Source organism: Abramis brama (assembly GCF_963993115.1).
Source record: "Abramis brama genome assembly, chromosome: 19".
Lineage (NCBI taxonomy): Eukaryota > Metazoa > Chordata > Actinopteri > Cypriniformes > Leuciscidae > Abramis > Abramis brama.
Genome location: NC_139981.1, coordinates 13,285,097 through 13,302,810, shown reverse-complemented (window position 1 = coordinate 13,302,810; position 17,714 = coordinate 13,285,097). Strand labels below are relative to the sequence as shown.

The following is a 17,714-nucleotide window of genomic DNA, read 5'->3' as shown; positions in this document are numbered from 1 at the left end:
AGGATGCACCGGAAGATAATAAAAAAAAACTCGGCGGAAGTTGTTGCTCATGTTGTGCGCGCTCACTGTGTTTCTGGAGCTATTCCACTCACACTCTCAGCCAGCCTGGTGGATCCTGCGAATTACAGGTTTGTTTTGCTCTTTTTTAATGCACAAGCTATGACACTATTTCGGGAAAGATGTCTGTTATATATTTAGCATGAACTGTTTGAGTTTGTAACGAACAGATTAGCGCCACAAGCTAGCCACGCTGGGCTTCAGTCTGCTCCGTAGACATTAATGTTTTGATCACTAAGTTACTAACGTTACCTGGTTAACTGTCAACTCAGTTGTTAGTCCAGTCATTTTAAGCCAAAACGGGGGTCAACCTAGGACAAATTGCAAAAGAAGCAAACTCAACTGATTTTGTATCCTCTATATGTCCTCCTGAGTAAGGAAGAAAATCCCCTAAGAATCCCATTAGGGGAAAGTTTCGAAAAAACCCAAATATAGCCTATTCATACGCCTATTCATTCTTTTTCTCACGTGAATAGGGTAAACATTTTAATCTTTAGATATCACCATGAAAATTACTGAGTTGGTTACTTACATCAAGACAAACAAAAAATGTATTACAAGCTTTTTGAAATTGTTTAACATGGGCAAACGGTGCATAACCTAATTACGTAGGTGCTAATTTGCATAAATACCACAACAGATCTAAACATTGGGTATAGCCAGGTGAAATTCTTGTTGAATCTTGTTGACATATAACAGTAAAATACTTAATGTTAAGGTCTGAATGGAACCCATTTAGGCTACCCATGAGCATTAATACATAGAGGCAGGTAGAAGTACTTTAAACCAGCCTTTATTAATTATTATTGCAGAGATGGGGTTTGGGGCTGGGTCCATGGGACTGTTTCTGGGGGTTCACTCTCCTTACCCTTGTTTCCTGTTCTTCCCTCAGACTCATCCCCCAGAAACAGTCCCACGGACCCACCCTCAAACCCCATCTCTTTTAAATTTAATTTCCTAATTAACTTGGAGTAATGACACCCCGCACTGTTTATTCTACAACCAAACCATGCAATTATGTTGCATTTATTTATGTGTCTCAGAAGTATTGTGCTGTTGTGTGTTAAGTGTTTTTGTTTGTTCTTGATTTCAGCACAGGTCTTCTGAAGCCACTGAGACTTGCTAGTCTTGAAATCACTGCTAGGTTGTTTTGCTTCATAACCTGTCAATATGGAGCAGAACAACAGTATACCTCCTTTTACTCAAGGGCTGTCTCCACAGGTGAGTAATGTAAACATAGTTAAGGCTGGAATACACAGCTTTAAAAATCTCATCCGATTTTAAAACATAGGCATCTTACACTTTACAACTTTGTAAATGGTTACAGAAGAAAACTAGGCAAACATCTGAGGATCGCAGACTACTAGACTAAACAACCTCACAGACGCACGACAAATGAAAATGTGTCATAAAATCGGCCTTACTTTTATGTTCAATGTTTGTTGACTGGATGGAGTCATAGTCTGACTCTGAGGCTAAAAAAAAATCTGATTCTGTGCCCTTCATAAACTGTTATTATTATTTTTTGTTGTTGTGATTGTCAACTCAAATCTGGAGACTGGCTCTGAAACACAAAACTCACAGACTGATCTCATGAAATGGCGTATGTATGACACGCCAATTCGTATTTCCATTTTTGGCGTGCTATCAACACGCATAATCGCTTTTCAGCGTGTTTATCAACGCCGTTGACTTAACGTTACATTACTCTCTATATAAATATATATGACCTACCCCAACCCCGTCCCTAAACCTACCCGTCACTGGGGTTAATACCATTTATGAGTCTTCCCCTACCATCCTAGTAAAAAAAATATCGCTCCCCAGATGTAGATATACATTTTGCTTCGTTTCGCTCGGACATTTAACGGCGTAGACATACACGCGGAATCACTGACATTTAACGGCGTAGACATACACGCGGAAGATGACGGCGTGGACATACACGCGGATAGCTCAAAATGCGTATAGATAACACGCCACTTGACTTGAAAGTGGCGTGTATGTTTACGCAAAGTCATGATGTCATGTTGAAACTCAGGTATTTTAATCAACTTATTCAATGCATGAACTTAATTCACCTCGTCTTTATTCAAAGGGATCCATGACGCCTGGCTTGACCCTTTTCAGTCCTATGATGCCGTATGGCACGGGTCTTACACCACAGCCAGTGCAGAACACCAACAGCTTGTCCCTCCTGGAGGAGCAGCAGCGACAGCAGCAACAACAGGCTGCCTCGCAACAGCAGGGTGGGATGGTGGCAGGTTCAGGCCAGACACCCCAGCTGTACCACTCACAGGTCTCCACGACCACGGCACTGCCAGGCAACACGCCACTTTATAACACACCTCTCACCCCTATGACCCCCGTCACTCCTGCCACACCGGCCTCAGAGAGCTCTGGCATTGTTCCCCAGTTACAGTGAGTTCTTGTATAATAGTTATTAAATGTATCTGCGATGATGATCATCTAGAAGATATTAACATGACCGTCATTTTGAATTTATAGAACTGTTTACAATTACCATGTTATGTTAAAAAAAGTTAAATTCTATTTTAAGGAACATTGTGTCCACTGTAAACTTGGGGTGCAAACTTGACTTAAAGACGATAGCACTTCGAGCCAGAAATGCTGAATATAATCCAAAGGTAAGACTAGTTTTTTATTTTTATAAAGCATTGACTATTCATTTTTGTATAACCTTTTTAATACCATTTGACCATTAAAAAATGATGGGACTGGTTATGTCAGATTTGGATTTTTCTGAGTTGAAATATGTTTCAAGTAGATGAGAGTTGGCCTTGCATGCCTGAAATAGCTGCCTGGAGTTGTTGCAAATATGACCACAAAGTGAACTGACTTTCCTTAAATCAAAATGACTTGTGCAAGTGTACTAAACAATAAGCAAAATAGCATAAACATCCACTTTAGTTAAACTCATATATTCATTAATAACTATTTCAGCGTTTTGCTGCTGTCATCATGAGAATACGAGAACCCAGAACAACAGCCCTCATCTTCAGCTCAGGGAAGATGGTGTGCACTGGAGCCAAAAGGTACGAATCCCAGCTTGCTGTGGTTTTCTTCCTGTCATGCACGTGTAGAACAAACAGCAGCGTGTGTGTTTGCCTTCTGCAGTGAGGAACAGTCCCGATTGGCAGCCAGAAAATATGCCAGAGTGGTGCAGAAGTTGGGTTTTCCTGCCAAATTCTTAGACTTCAAAATTCAGAACATGGTGGGCAGCTGCGATGTCAAGTTTCCCATTCGATTAGAGGGCCTGGTGCTTACACATCAGCAGTTTAGCAGGTTTGTCTATTTATTTTTTAATTCATCGGTTTTATAGTACATCTCAAACTAACTTCTAAATGAATTTGAATTTTCTACACTATTACTGTTTGTACCACTTAAGTTATGCTTATGGGTTTATTTTAATATTATACTAATACAATATTTAATCCACTGAGCTTTTGAAATCAGAATCATTCTGTCTGTGAGATGGAAAAACTAATGCAATTTGATATAAAAGCTAATATCCTGCTGATACTTTTCCCTAGCTATGAACCGGAGTTATTTCCAGGATTAATCTACAGAATGATCAAACCAAGAATTGTCCTTTTAATATTCGTTTCAGGCAAAGTTGTACTCACAGGTGAGGTCATTGTTGTATTTAAAATGGCACAAACAGTAACTTTCAATGCTAGTATGAGATTCTGAGTGATATTGAGGTTGCATAATTAGAATTCCCTCTTTTTTTTCCAGGTGCAAAGGTTAGAGGAGAAATCTATGAAGCGTTTGAGAATATATACCCAATCTTAAAAGGATTCAGGAAGACTACATAATCTCTGGGCAGAGCATCATTCTGTTATCGCTGGTGAATTACTGGCTGAGCCCACCGGTATGTCTGGGATGACCTACGCCGTTTCATTTACTTTTGTAAGCTTGTAAATATGAAGGACACTTCTTCACTCAGAAAGTGAACCGATTTGAGGATAACGTTTTTATTTTACCTTTTTAAAATGTTTCTCACCTGCCATTCGGTTTTCAAAATACTGTTTTATCCATGTTTGATTGTTTTAACAAATTCTTTTATGGTTTTATGATGTATGTTCATCACTTTATAGATACTTTTACACATTCCCTTTATTAGCAGGTTTTATGTGCATTGCATTACTGATGGTCTGTGTTGACTGCCCATCAGTGAAAGGAATATGTCTGGGAAATTATGCCTTTGTTGACCAGTGCAAGTATTTTTTTTTTGGAGCGTATTTTGGTTATTTTTTAACAAAGCTTTGCAAACAAGTTGTTGAAATCATGTGGATTTGACATTTAAGTTACAGTTTTAAATAAGATGTTACAGTTGGCATATCTAACAACTGAAATCACATTTCATTGTATGATGTGATGTAGGTCTCCCAATAACCCCATGTGAAGCACTGACGCCATTTTAATTTAATTTGTTTGTCTATGTAACTAACTTTGCTACATTGAATGCAAATAAATCTTTGCCAACTTCAGCTTTCTCTACAGTATCTAATTTGTTTTCTAGAATGTCAATAAGACATCTTATTTTTGTTGTGTTATGATGACAAAAATAAGTAGTGTGAGATTAATTTGGATTTCATTCCAGGCCTTCGCCAAATAATAAATGATACAATTGTATTACGAATAACAAGGCAGGAACAAAGGCATAACAAACATGTTATGTAGCTTTATAAATTGTAGGTTGTTTTTTTTAAATGCAAGAACTTGTCAAATTTAAGTTTAGCAAGAATACCGAACTCAAAAATACAGTAAAAACAATGTTGTGAAATATTATAATATTTTAAAATGTAACTTATTCCTGTGATTGCAAAGCTGACTTTTTTAGAGTCAGTGTCACATCATTCTTTAGAAATCATTCTAATATGCTGATTTTATGCTAACATATTTCTTATCGATCTTGAAAATAGTTGAGCTGCCACTGATCTATATAATGACGTCATTCTATATAGATCAGTGTGAGCTGCTTAATATTTTTGTGGAAACTGTAAGGCATTATTCTTTAATGAATGGAAAGTTGAAAAGAGCAGCATTTATTTGAAATAGATTTTTTTTTTAACAATGTAAACAGCTTTACTGTAACTTTTAATCAATTGAATGCATCATTGATGAATAGAAGTATTAATTTCTGTAAATGATATATATATGCTTCTCGTGAAGATGCATCTTTTAATTTCAGTTAGGGACAGAAATGGTGTATGTGGGTGCCTCAAAAGAACCAATCCTTTATTGTTCACATTTCTTTATTATATAAGTCTAAATAATAGTTAATCTGCATGGACTAATTCTACACTGTCTGATCTCCTGAAAAGTCTTGTTTCCAGATGAACTCGGCAGAATATTTGGTGCCTTGGTCACAGCTGTCAGCACATGTGTAGATGGCCACTGTCCCCCAGTCTATGCTGGCATCTGTCCTATCCACTTTGAGGTGATTAAGTAACTGAGGCATGATCTGAAATGAACACAGCGACAATTTAAACAGTGAAATGCGTTAATCTAATGGTATGACATGTAAGAGACGCACCAAAGCATAGCTGTGTATTTTAAAACAAAAGTTTGGGTTTTTCACATCCTTCAGAAATAATTTCAATATGCTGATTATGGTGCTTAAGAAATATTTATTATTATCTATGTTCAAAACCATTTTGATGCTTAATATTTTTTAGGATTCTTTGATGAATAGAAATTTTTAATATATACATTATAAACAACTTTACTGTCAATTTTGATCAATTTAATGCATCCTTGCTGAATAAAATCTTACTGACCCTAAACTTTCAAATATTAGTGTATAAATGACAATGTGCTTTTTATATTTTTCATTACCTGAAATTCAAAGAGACGTTTAGCACCACATGGACATTCTGGAACTTCCTCATCACGTGGCACATGTTCAGCTGACACCCACAGAGGAGATCCTCCTTTACAATACCGCAAAACCTTAAAAAATACATATACAATCACATAACCATTGAACCATATAATAGACATTAGCCATGGGTAGCATTTGCTCTTACAACTGACCTGTTGTGGGTCATTAGCAATTCGCTTCTTGAACTTCTGAAACACTTTAGCGTCTTGTGTTTCATGAAACGCCATACTCTCTAGCTCACTGTCCTCCAAATCTGAGAGTAAATAAAAACTGAATGACAAATCCAAGACAAGACAGAGAAATATCAAGCTGCTGAATCTGTTCTGAAAGGCATACCGTTATTTAAGCACGCCGTGCTCTCTTGATCCAAACTGTGGGATTCATGGTGTTCCTCATCTGTTGCTGGAAGCTCTTCCGGTTCGGTAACCAGCTCCCACTCAGGAAAGAGAAATGAATTAAGCTCCTCTGAAGTTTGAGAAGCTGTAGATCCAAATATGAAGACAACACAACATGTATATTAATGCTGCAATCATTAGAAATAATGTATAATTAAAGCATTCACTCACCCTCATTTGAACATTCTTTCTTGTGCCGGTGTTTCCAATCTATGGTCTGATGCTGTTTACTGCAGTATGTGACAGAGTGACATCGAGAGCAGGCTTTCTGTCCCAGACAGCCACACAGTCTGCACAATTTGAGCCCAGATTCCAGAACCTGATGTTCATCCACTGCGTGGTCTGGCTTCTCATCAGAAGGTGGATCAAAAGGGTAAAAGTCATTTTTCCTTGGCAGTTGACACCTGAACACTGGAAATGGGGATAAAGCAGAATACTGTAATGTTAATGTTATACAGAGGCTTGCACGATTAAAACGAAACCACTTTTAAATAATATGAGGGATGATGCCCAAATGAATACCTCTTCAATTAAAATATAACACAAAGACAAAGGGTAATACATCAGAAAGTTCTACTCAACATATTTCGACAGCTCATGAATTACCTTTAAAACACATGTTGTCATTTCTTGTATAGCAGGCTGGTGTCTTACAGCAGAACACAAATAGTGTTCTGTGAAAGCATCGATCATATTCCGTAACAGGCGCATACACCTGCAGAAGAAACACTGTTGGGAGTTTGCACTTCTCACACTGTAGCTCAGACACAGTTGGCAAATCCACCTGGCGTAACCACGCAGGTCTCCCTCCGACTTTACTTGGAAACTGGTCGCTAAGAAGTTGCCATGATTCTGCCTCCTCTAAGAAGCCCAACACGACCTCGGGGATTGTTTTAACTGCTTTTCCAGCCATCTGTCAAACTCTCATATAAAGCAAAAGGTTTCAGAGTCATGTGCGGGTGTCTGTTCATCTGACTGGGGCTCGGGTCAAACAAGATCTGCGACTAACGTTCCACACACAAATAAGTATGTTAGCCTGAGCAATACGCACATAATGTGGATGCAACCTACCATATGTGACTTATATATCAGTTTGTATTATTAATAATTAATATCCTGAACTAATATTCTCTATTAACTAGAGTTAAACGTCTTTATCTTGTTATTGGGTGAATTTAAACCGTTTTAGAGTTTGTCCAATAGATGGCGTCACAATTCATTTAAATTGTAAACGCTTGCATAAATTGCACATAAATTGCAGTTACAAAAATAGACATAAATTCCACATATGATTTAAAATATGTTCAACAGAGAAATATGCAATGATGGTAAAAAACGAAGTGATGCCATTAAGTGGCGGCAAGTCACTGTCTTTATGAGTGAGTCATCGAGTCATTCATTCATTCAGTAACGAAGCAAGTGGCTGTAATTATAAATGAATCATTGAAGCATTGACTCTCACGATTTGTTCAAAGCCGCAGATTCATTCACAAACACTGCTGTGTGCTGCTGTTCTGCTGTGGCTTTCATGGAGCTATTATTTTGTTGAAAAAAATACTGACAATACTGTTTTTAAAATTAACATCACTTAATATTAATACCTTTCGTTTGTTGAACTGTTGTATAAAATCAATGTCACATTTGCAATCGTGTAATGTGATCAACATTAAACACAGGAACTCACATAGGGTATGTTTTTGTATCGAAGAGAGTTTAAATCTTAAATCGATCTCTATGCACAGTCTGTGTCTATATTTGTTCTTCATGCTAGTAAGTGCTAAATCCCCAACATGGGCCACATGGTCGAGAACGGCAGTAGGCTATAGCGGGATTTGCCACCGTCTCCGGCATGGACACCCACGTCTCTGGGATGTCCCCGCCGTCTCCGGCACAGACACCACCGTCTCCGACACGGACACCAACTTCTCCGGCACGGACACCACCTTCTCCGACACGGACACCGGCACGGACGCCACAGTCTCCGGAACGGACACCGGCACGGACTCCACCGTCTCCGGAACAGACACCAATGTCTCCGGAATGGACACCAGTGTCTCCGGCACGGACATCAACATCTCCGGCAAAGAAGAAACCGTCTCCGGCATGAACACCAACGTCTCCAGCACGGACACCATCGTCTCCGGCACGGACACCACCATCTCTGGAAAGGACACCACCATCTCCAGAATGGACACCAAAGTCTCCGACACAGACACCAACGTCTCCGGCACGTACACCACCGTCTTCAGCACGGACACCAACGTCTCCGGCATGGACATCACCGTCTCCGGAACGGACACCAACGTCTCCGGCACGTCTCCGCTGTGTCCGGCACGGACACCACCGTCTCCGGAAAGGACACCACCGTCTCTGGAACGGACACCAAAGTCTCCAACACGGACACCACTGTCTCCGGAGCGGACACCAAAGTCTCCAACACAGACACCAACGTCTCCGGCACGTACACCACCATCTCTGGCACGGACACAAACGTCTCCGACACAGACACCGGCACGGATACCACCATCTCCGGCAGGGACACCAATGTCTCCGGAACGGACACCACATTCTCTGGAAAGGACACCACCGTCTCCAGCACAGACACCAACGTCTCCAGCACGGACACCACCATCTCCGGAATGGACACCAACTTCTTTGGAATGGACACCACATTCTCTGGAAAGGACACCACCGTCTCCGGCACAGACACCAACATCTCCGGCACGGACACCACCGTCTCCGGAATGGACACCAACTTCTTCGGAACAGACACCGGCACGGACACCACCGTCTCCGGCACGGACACCAACGTCTCGAATTATGAAAATCGAATTATTGATATAAAAAATGTATATTGTTACTAGTAGCAATTGAATTGTTGATATCAAGAATAGACATTTCAATACTGACAATTGAATTCTTGATATCGAAAATAAAGGATTTACTATTAAGAATTGTATTTCTGATATGTGAAATTGGAATTTCAGCTATTAAGAAATCAATTGTTGATATCAACAATTGAATTTGAATGGCAGCCTATTCTGACATTTCACTAGTGAACAGGGGTTAAAGTGGGCCGGAACAGTCCGGAACTGTGTTCCGGCACCTCAGATAAAAAAAAACAAAAACAGATGAATTAATATCAATGATAATGCGATGGTAGGCCTACAACGTTTTATTTTAAAAAAAAAGTTGTGTGCACCGTCAAATTGCAGCCAGCCTGGTGCTCCTTCTGAAGGAGTCCATCCGCATCAAATCAATATGTAATGTGGGCTGGTGTGGCTACAGTGCCAGGGCTAAATTTTTGTCCCAGTCCGCCCCTGACAGTTGCTGTTCTAGCCAGAGCAAGTGGATGTTGCAGTGTGCTGTGGAGTTAAAAGTCAAAGGTCAAGAAGGCTAATTTCAAATTTACATAATTGTGGTTGTGATTTATTTCTGAGTTGTCTTCAGCCATTTTTATGTTTGAATTTACATTGTGAAAAACAAGGTTGTGTTCCATATTGTGGTGTTCAGCAATTTTAACATAGTCATCATATCAGTGTAGATGTAGTCGATGGACCAAAATAAAACCATTAAAATATCAAGAAAATAAGTATTGTGATACTTGGTGCCATAGTGACACTCTTGTCCCAAAAAGTATTATTATACCACAATACTCAATATGTTGTCCCACGGTGAGTCATTTTTCCATGTTTCACCTAGACAAAATTTTAGGGTTCCCCCACCAGCAGAATCCCACTTTAACCACAAATTTAAAAATGTAAAAATTAAGCACAAATTTATATGCACTTCGCCCATTTTTATTTTCAAGGACTTTATCCCCGATAACAAATAAAAATGCTGATGCGTGTATTCGCGCCGGTTCAGTTGAGTTTATCAGAAATGACAACAGGTCTGCTGAACTTCAGTTCACGCACGGATAATGCAGCTCACAGTGGATGATGTCATGGGCTCTGTCCCATATCCTACTCATCTTCCTACCTCGGGTAAGACCAAAAATGATGCGCGCGCCTCAAAACACTGTCTAGTAAGGCGGCTGACTAGGCATTGAGACACAGCCACAGTATTTGGCTGTAAGGGAGTAAAGTGCTCAGATCAGTTTTAGAGAGGGCGGAGGATGGCTCGCCTCATGAGGGCATAACGTCAGTGCATGTGTGGGCTTCGTATTTATTTTTGCTTCAGAGTTTCTTTGTTTTACTTCCAGATAAAGCAAACACTTCTTGATTTGAAATGCAGCTTTTAGCGGACTTTTCTCCCCTCTAAAATAAATGGACACCGCGATGAAATCAGAGACTGGCGCTCCGGTCTCTCATTCACAAGCGAGATGAATCGCTGAAACTGTTGTTGAAACTCCTGGACGGTCAGTGTTTTCAACGATGCCTCCGCAAGGAGGTGGAGAGTATAAGCCTGTCCCAGGTACGGTTGTGCCGCCGGTACCCCCGAGGAGATTCAGGGGCAAAGATTTGTCCTCCGCGGTGAAGAGCCGCTTCGGGTCTGCAGCGGCGGAGCGCAGGGTGAAGTGCGTGTTGGTCGGTGATGGTGCAGTGGGTAAAACTAGTCTCATTGTGAGCTATACCACCAATGGATATCCCACCGAGTATGTTCCAACAGCGTTTGACAACTTTGCAGGTAAATATCGCGCCAGCATTTAAAATCAAAACGTATAACTAAATGTAAAAATTAAATAAAATGTAATAAACTAAAACTTGAACTACTACTACCACCTGCTAGAAAATCCAGTTTAAGCTAGTGCTGCTTTGGGTAGCTGGTTTCTAGTTGGTCTAAGATGGCCATTACAAACTTGTCCAAACTGCTGGTCATTTGCTTGATAGACCATCTTCAGCTACCATCTGCATCTGGTCATTCCAACTGGTTTTTGGAACATGATGTTTAGCCAACCAACTAAAAACCAGCTTGAACTAGCTAATGACTATATATATATATGTGTGTATATATATATATATATATATATATATATATATATATATATATATATATATATATATATATATATATTGTCATTAGTGTGGTGAGTTTTTTTCTAAGGCCAGCAAGTTCACCAACCCCCATTTCAATCTCATTCACAGTCCATGTGTCTTAATGTGCCCTTACTAAAGAGGGATAAAATGTCAAATTGAATCTGTTCTCCTCTGCAGCGGTTGTAGCTGTGGACGGCAAGCCTGTGAAACTTCAGCTTTGTGACACAGCCGGTCAGGTCAGTCCATTGAGCCCACTCAGCACCACCAGACCCAAACAAACCACCTCACAAACACATGCAAGGCACTGCAACTTCATCATGTCCCTGTATAAAGGATGACATAGTGTTTGCACAAACACATGCTGGTCGAAGCCCTCCTCTCTTAACTGTAAACAGACTTGTGAGTCATGTCCTAATTAGTCATATGGTTGCCTATCTGTTAGATAAGAAAGTAAGTGATTCAGTGTTGTTTTGCTTATTCATGATAAGGTTTTCTGGTAAAGTTCAGCTGAAGTTTGCAGTCCAGGCATCATAAGGAAGTATATGCTTCATCCTATGGGAACACACTATTATAGGGTAGTCAGTGTCTCTCCCTTTGTTGGAGGGGGAAACCAGCTCTAGGATCACAAATGGAAAGCAGTCTAATTGTGATGAATTGGGCTTGATCCAAGGGAAAGGGAGACCTACTTTCAGCCGGGGTACAGCTGGGGCTAGTCACTGGAAATGTGAGATCAGTGTGTTTTCGATGAGTTTAGCAAGCTAAGGGGAGACAGTGAAGGGAGGCAAGCCAAGAGAGATTTGGATCAGTCCTGTTTAGGCAAGTGGAAATGGAGGAAGAAAGAGAAGGAGAGAGACACACAGAAAGATTTGAGAGTATTATATATATACAGTATAGTGCTCGCTAAAACACTGGTAATAACACTGGTAAATTAAATCTTAAGCAAACTTCAAATGGAATATTTTTCTTCATACTTTATAATATAATGTTACGATAAATTAATTTGTAATATATAAAATAGTTGGTTAAAAAATAGTATAGAAATTTAATATCAGCCATTTATTTGGTATCGGTCATAATATGAAAATAACTATCAGACAGAATTTTTAATTTCATTAACCAGATACAAACATATCTGCATATAAATTATATAAAATATACTGTAGGGTAGGATTGTTTCTCATATGTTAGAAAGTGTCCAGTTGACTATTAGAAGAAAGCTGCCTTGGTGTGTATCGACAGAAATCAAGCTGGAGACTCAGAAGGAAGAGTAAAAGAGATGGAATGCAGCTGTAATAAACAACAGATCTCACATTTGTGTTCTAGATTATATCTTTCATGCCGCTGACATCAAAGCGGGTTCTGATATTTCAGAGATATGGAATCATAAGCATGACCTGGATGTTGCCAGTTTAAAAGATTAAAGTAACACTTCTATAAGATAAAGACTAAATAATTCTGCGAAAAGTATCATGGTTTATGAAAAATATTAAGCAGCATGATTTCAACATTGATTTCTGTTTTCAACATTGATAATAAGAAATGTTTCTTGAGTGCCAAATCAGCATATTAAAATGATTTCTGAAGGATCATGTGACACTGAAGACTGGAGTAATGGCTGCTGAAAATTCAGTTAACAGTTATTATTCACAATATTACTGTTTTACTGTATTTTTGACCAAATAAATGGAAAGCATAATATACTTATTTCAAAAACATTTAAAAAATCTTTATAACACTAAACTTTTGAACGGTAGTGTTTCAAATGTTTGTTTGCAATAAACAAACAGAAAGAAAAATTAAAGAAAATAATACACATACAACAACTTACTGACAACTGACAAGATGTTTAATGGTAAATCATAACTTCATTACTAAAGGAATCTAACAATTAACAGTATGAAGTTCTAAATGTAGATGTACATTTTTGAGGAATCCAGCACATAAACTGTTTCATTAACAGAAAAAACAAACAAATGTAAGTCCTTTATGTAAGAAAATATCTGATGTAAAACACACAGAGCGAACAGAACAAAAACCTTGGGGCCAGTCACATTTCACATTTCACATTTAACTACTTTTAACAATCCAAAACAATAACAAGTGTTAGTTTGTCCTGGACGTTTATCACAACTGAATCTTTCTTTGCTCTGGGCAGGATGAGTTTGACAAGCTCCGGCCGCTGTGCTACACCAATGCTGACGTCTTCCTGCTCTGCTTCAGTGTGGTAAGTCCCTCCTCTTTCCAGAATGTGAGGGAGAAGTGGGTGCCTGAGATCCGCCGGCACTGCCCGAGGGCACCGATACTGTTGGTCGGCACTCAGGCTGACCTCCGGCAAGACGTCAAAGTGCTCATCCAGCTGGCCCAGTACAAGGAGAAGCCGGTCGACCCCCAGGAGGCCTGTGTGTGTGCTGAGGAAGTGCAGGCCGTCTCGTACATGGAGTGTTCGGCGCTCACCCAGAAGAACCTAAAGGAGGTGTTTGACATGGCTATAGTGGCCAGCATCCAGTACTCTGACAGCCAGCAGCAGAAAAGGCTGAAGAAGCGGACGCCTGATAAAATGAGGATGCTCTCCGAGTCATGGTGGAAGAAATACTGCTGTTTGGCGTAGACACGAAAATATGATTGTACTGTCGATATTGATTCGGTTATGGATGAAATGGACACAGATTAATCTGCTTCATGAGACTGTGTTAGTGAGTTAACTGGAGCGCAGGTGGTCTTAAAATGAATGGGACCGTTTTAGAAAAGATCGCCAAGCTTTTATCATAAAATGGAAAGATTCTAGAGACTAGTTGTCAGCGAAATTTTACGATCTGCTCTCCATTTGGAAAGTCCCAGGTTAACCTCAAATGCCCATGTGAACAATTCAGAGCCAGAGTCATCTGTCTTTCTTTACCTTATCTCTTGTTGAAGAGGTTTCAAGTGGACTTAAGGGCTTTTTTTCTATCAGATTTAAATCTAGTTTAGACTGCCAGATTTTCCTTTTTCATTCAGGCACTGTGAAAAGCACCCTATTGGTCGGTCTCAGCAAAAACACAGCATTTTATTGTTGTTCTAACACTTCTTCTACTTACATGAACAGGATTACTTGCCTTTGTTTTCCGGGATCCAGAGCGGGTTCAGTTTGAGATGCTCAAGTGCTTCGTCGTGTACCTGTCAAAGCATTGAGTGTGATGTAGAGTACAAGCAGATGTTTGGACACACTATCAACTTGACATCACTGACATTTACCTTGTTGTCCAGTGAGGGTGAATGATTGTCCATTTCAGAGACAGCAGGACGCTGGCACATCTCTCCAGGCTGTCTTGTTTACATTTGGAGTTAAGTCCTGACTCAAACACACTGTGAGGTCAGGGTCTTTGAGTGTAAGCAAGTAGACTTAGTTGGCCTGTTGGATTATATATCTGGTCATTGAACCTGGAGCTTCATCAAAAACACAGTGTTTTGAGTGAAGCTTTTCAGTGCTGTCAGGAGGATTTTGAGTGGCTCAGACATTCTTGAGTATTTAATATACACTAACATTCAAAAGTTTGGGTTCGGTACAATTTTTTTATGTTTCTTATACTCACAGAGGCTGCAATTATTTGATCAAAAACAGTAAAAATAATATTGTGAAATATTATTACAAATTAAATAACTGTTTTCTATTTTAATATATTTTAAAATATAATTTATTCTTGTGATGGCAAAGCAAAAATTTTAAGTTCCCTCAGAAATCATTCTAACATGCTAATTTTGTGCTCAAGAAACATTTCTTATTATCAATGTTGAAAACAGTTGTGCTGCTTAATATGGAAACTGTGAAAATTATTTTTTTCCAGTATTCTTTGATGAATAGAATACTTTTTATTTAAATCCTTTGTAACATTATAAATGTCTTTACTGTCGCTTTTGATCAATTTCATGCATCTTTGCTGAATAAATGTATTCATTTAAAAAAGGTCTTACTAACCAAACTTTTGAATGGTGGTGTATGGTTATATTAGTGGGGCCAAAGTTTTTAACCAGAAATAATGGTTGACATTGATTTCAAGTTTCCGTTTAAGCCAATAAAATATTTGTGCCTGAAATTCCTAATTAGGTTTTTCATGCCTTTGCAATTTATGGCACTTTATAAAGGTGAAATGTGTCATTTCTGCCCCACTTGCAGTCTTTTTTTTCCGTTTAAGTTGGATATCATAACAGATAACTATCTGTATGCACGACTAATAGAAAATTGGGAATGATTTTAGTGTTATGTTTTCAATTCTATTATTTCAAAATTATGTAATTATTAATTCAGTTTGATTCAATTATTTCACAAATTGGGGACATTAGTAGCACAGACATGACACGCTTCACCTTTAACCTAAATATTTTCACAGAAAATCTTTAAAAAACAATTCTTCCATAATTGCATGAATGCATTTGGCAGGCACTTTTATCCAAAGCAACTTACATTGCCTTTAAGGTTTAAGCTACTAGTTGTGTATTTGTCGCCCCTAAACCATGATGTCAGCCACGTCATGCTTTGATAAGCATTGCAGTCTTATAATTCTATATAAAATACGTGGAATGTTGTTCCAGGTCAAACTGCACTTTTTATCAGGCTTCCACGTCGAACGAACTGGAAAAGTCGCCTGCTGCTATGCGACATGAATGAGTATTAAGCTGAATGACACAGTAAGGAAAAGTTAATGTTTCACTACATAAGCTGGGTTAGGAGAGGAAGAATCACTAATTTCATTAGTGGCAAACATTTTTCTTTCATGAGCACAGAATGAACCAAGAATGAAATCAAGATGAGTTTTATGCTTGCCACTTATACTGTTAGTTTGTGCCAGAATGTGGCGAGGAGTTGAAAAATAAGTGAATGGCTCTCAGCAAGTGATTAAAGTGCTGTAAACCGCAAGTGTTAAAGGTGGCATAGTGAGAGATGAACCCCAAACCAAACAATCATATTGATTTTAAAGGGATAGTTGCACAAAAATGAAAGTTCTCTCATCATTTACTCGTCCACCATGTTGTTTTAGACTCTAATGATTTTCATTCTGTGATCAAAAACAGTTAAACAGTTGTATACAATATATTTTTGTGTTGCACAGATAAAAGAAAGTCATTTGGAACGACACCAGGGTGAGAAGATGGTGAGAGACTTCACTTCTGGATGAACTATCTCTTTAAGCATGCTCAAAAAACAAGAGATATTTAAAAGATATTGTAATCATAATCATATATCAAGAAGTATTTTGGTGGCATTCCTTATATTGTGAATCTTAGAATTGCATGCGTTTCAAACAACAGGCCTTAAGTTCAGACTGACCAAAGCATAGAGCGCTACAGTGCTTTCACAGGGCAGCATCAATTACTGAGAGGTTTTTGACAAGTTGCCAAACTATCTCTTCGGACACGCAGTGTTTGTTCACTGCTTTGATTTGCACGCGATTTGCATTGCAGTGTTGTATATTTACTGTGCGAGTGAGCTCATAGCTGCGGCGTCCCACCAGACGGAACTGTTCAAGATCTGGTGGCCGTTCAGACAATGCCGACATGCAATAACAGAGACCTCCCTGTAGATTGTTATCTTTCTCAGAATAAATATACTTTTTGTCTACTTATTGTCTGTGTGCATCTTCTTCATTTTCTTGGGATATGTTATGAAAAGCTATCAGTGAAGGGGATAATTTCAGAATCTCTTTGCTTTTTATAGTTAATAATTGGTAAACACTGTCTTGCCTGCAGGAATAATGAGGCTTAATGGTGTCTGTTCAGTGCAGGTTGTGTACAGTTCACTGTCTGGGGTTCTATGTTGTCTTATCGCAATTGAGAAAATTCAGCTATTTTCCAATATTTTCTTTTCATGAATGCTTAAATTATACTATTGTATGGTTATAGCTTAAATGTTACATTTTGCAGTGTGACTTATCTTATAATGTGAGTGAGTTATAATAAAATCTCAAATTATGACTTTATATCTCACAATGTGACTTCATCTCACATTGTAACTTTTTATCTCGCAGTGTGAATTTAAATCTCGTAATGTGACTTTATTTCTCAAAATCTTACTATTTCTCCCAATTGCGACTATATCTAAAAAAATGTACTTTAGATCTCACAGTGTAACTTTTTATCTCACAGTGTGACTTTAAATCGTGACTATCTCAAAATATGACTATATTTCACAATTGTGGCTATGTATCAAAATATGACTATCACAATTGTGGCAGTGTATCAAAATATGACTATATCTCACAATTGCAACTTTGTTTTTCATTGCTGACTATATATTGCAATGTGACTTTATATCTCAAAATATGTCTATATCTCACAATTGCAACTATGTATCAAAATATTACTTTATATCTCAAAATTGCAGCTTTGTTTCTCATAGAT

The 17,714-nt window shown here is 38.7% G+C and overlaps 3 protein-coding genes across 3 annotated transcripts; 2 read left to right on the top strand and 1 right to left on the bottom strand.

The window, feature by feature from the left end:
* The first annotated feature begins 13 nt into the window (after nt 1-13).
* tbp (TATA box binding protein) lies at nt 14-4,571 on the top strand. The gene is made up of 8 exons (XM_084093875.1): nt 14-128; nt 1,151-1,278; nt 2,156-2,478; nt 2,618-2,705; nt 3,022-3,113; nt 3,196-3,363; nt 3,612-3,706; nt 3,817-4,571. The coding sequence occupies exons 2-8, from the start codon at nt 1,228-1,230 to the stop codon at nt 3,894-3,896; spliced, it is 897 nt and encodes a 298-aa protein (XP_083950001.1). The 5' UTR covers nt 14-128; nt 1,151-1,227; the 3' UTR covers nt 3,897-4,571.
* Nucleotides 4,572-5,321: 750 nt separating this feature from the next.
* On the bottom strand, nt 5,322-7,345 carry pdcd2 (programmed cell death 2). Its single transcript, XM_084093874.1, has 6 exons — nt 6,970-7,345; nt 6,535-6,774; nt 6,305-6,448; nt 6,121-6,221; nt 5,923-6,036; nt 5,322-5,548 (listed from the first exon to the last, which is right to left on the bottom strand). The coding sequence occupies exons 1-6, from the start codon at nt 7,274-7,276 to the stop codon at nt 5,384-5,386; spliced, it is 1,071 nt and encodes a 356-aa protein (XP_083950000.1). The 5' UTR covers nt 7,277-7,345; the 3' UTR covers nt 5,322-5,383.
* A 3,110-nt stretch (nt 7,346-10,455) lies between these two features.
* rhoua (ras homolog family member Ua) lies at nt 10,456-16,935 on the top strand. The gene is made up of 3 exons (XM_084093553.1): nt 10,456-10,992; nt 11,520-11,578; nt 13,498-16,935. Exons 1-3 carry the CDS (start codon nt 10,740-10,742, stop codon nt 13,948-13,950), a joined length of 765 nt encoding a protein of 254 aa, XP_083949679.1. The 5' UTR covers nt 10,456-10,739; the 3' UTR covers nt 13,951-16,935.
* The last annotated feature ends 779 nt before the right edge of the window (nt 16,936-17,714 follow it).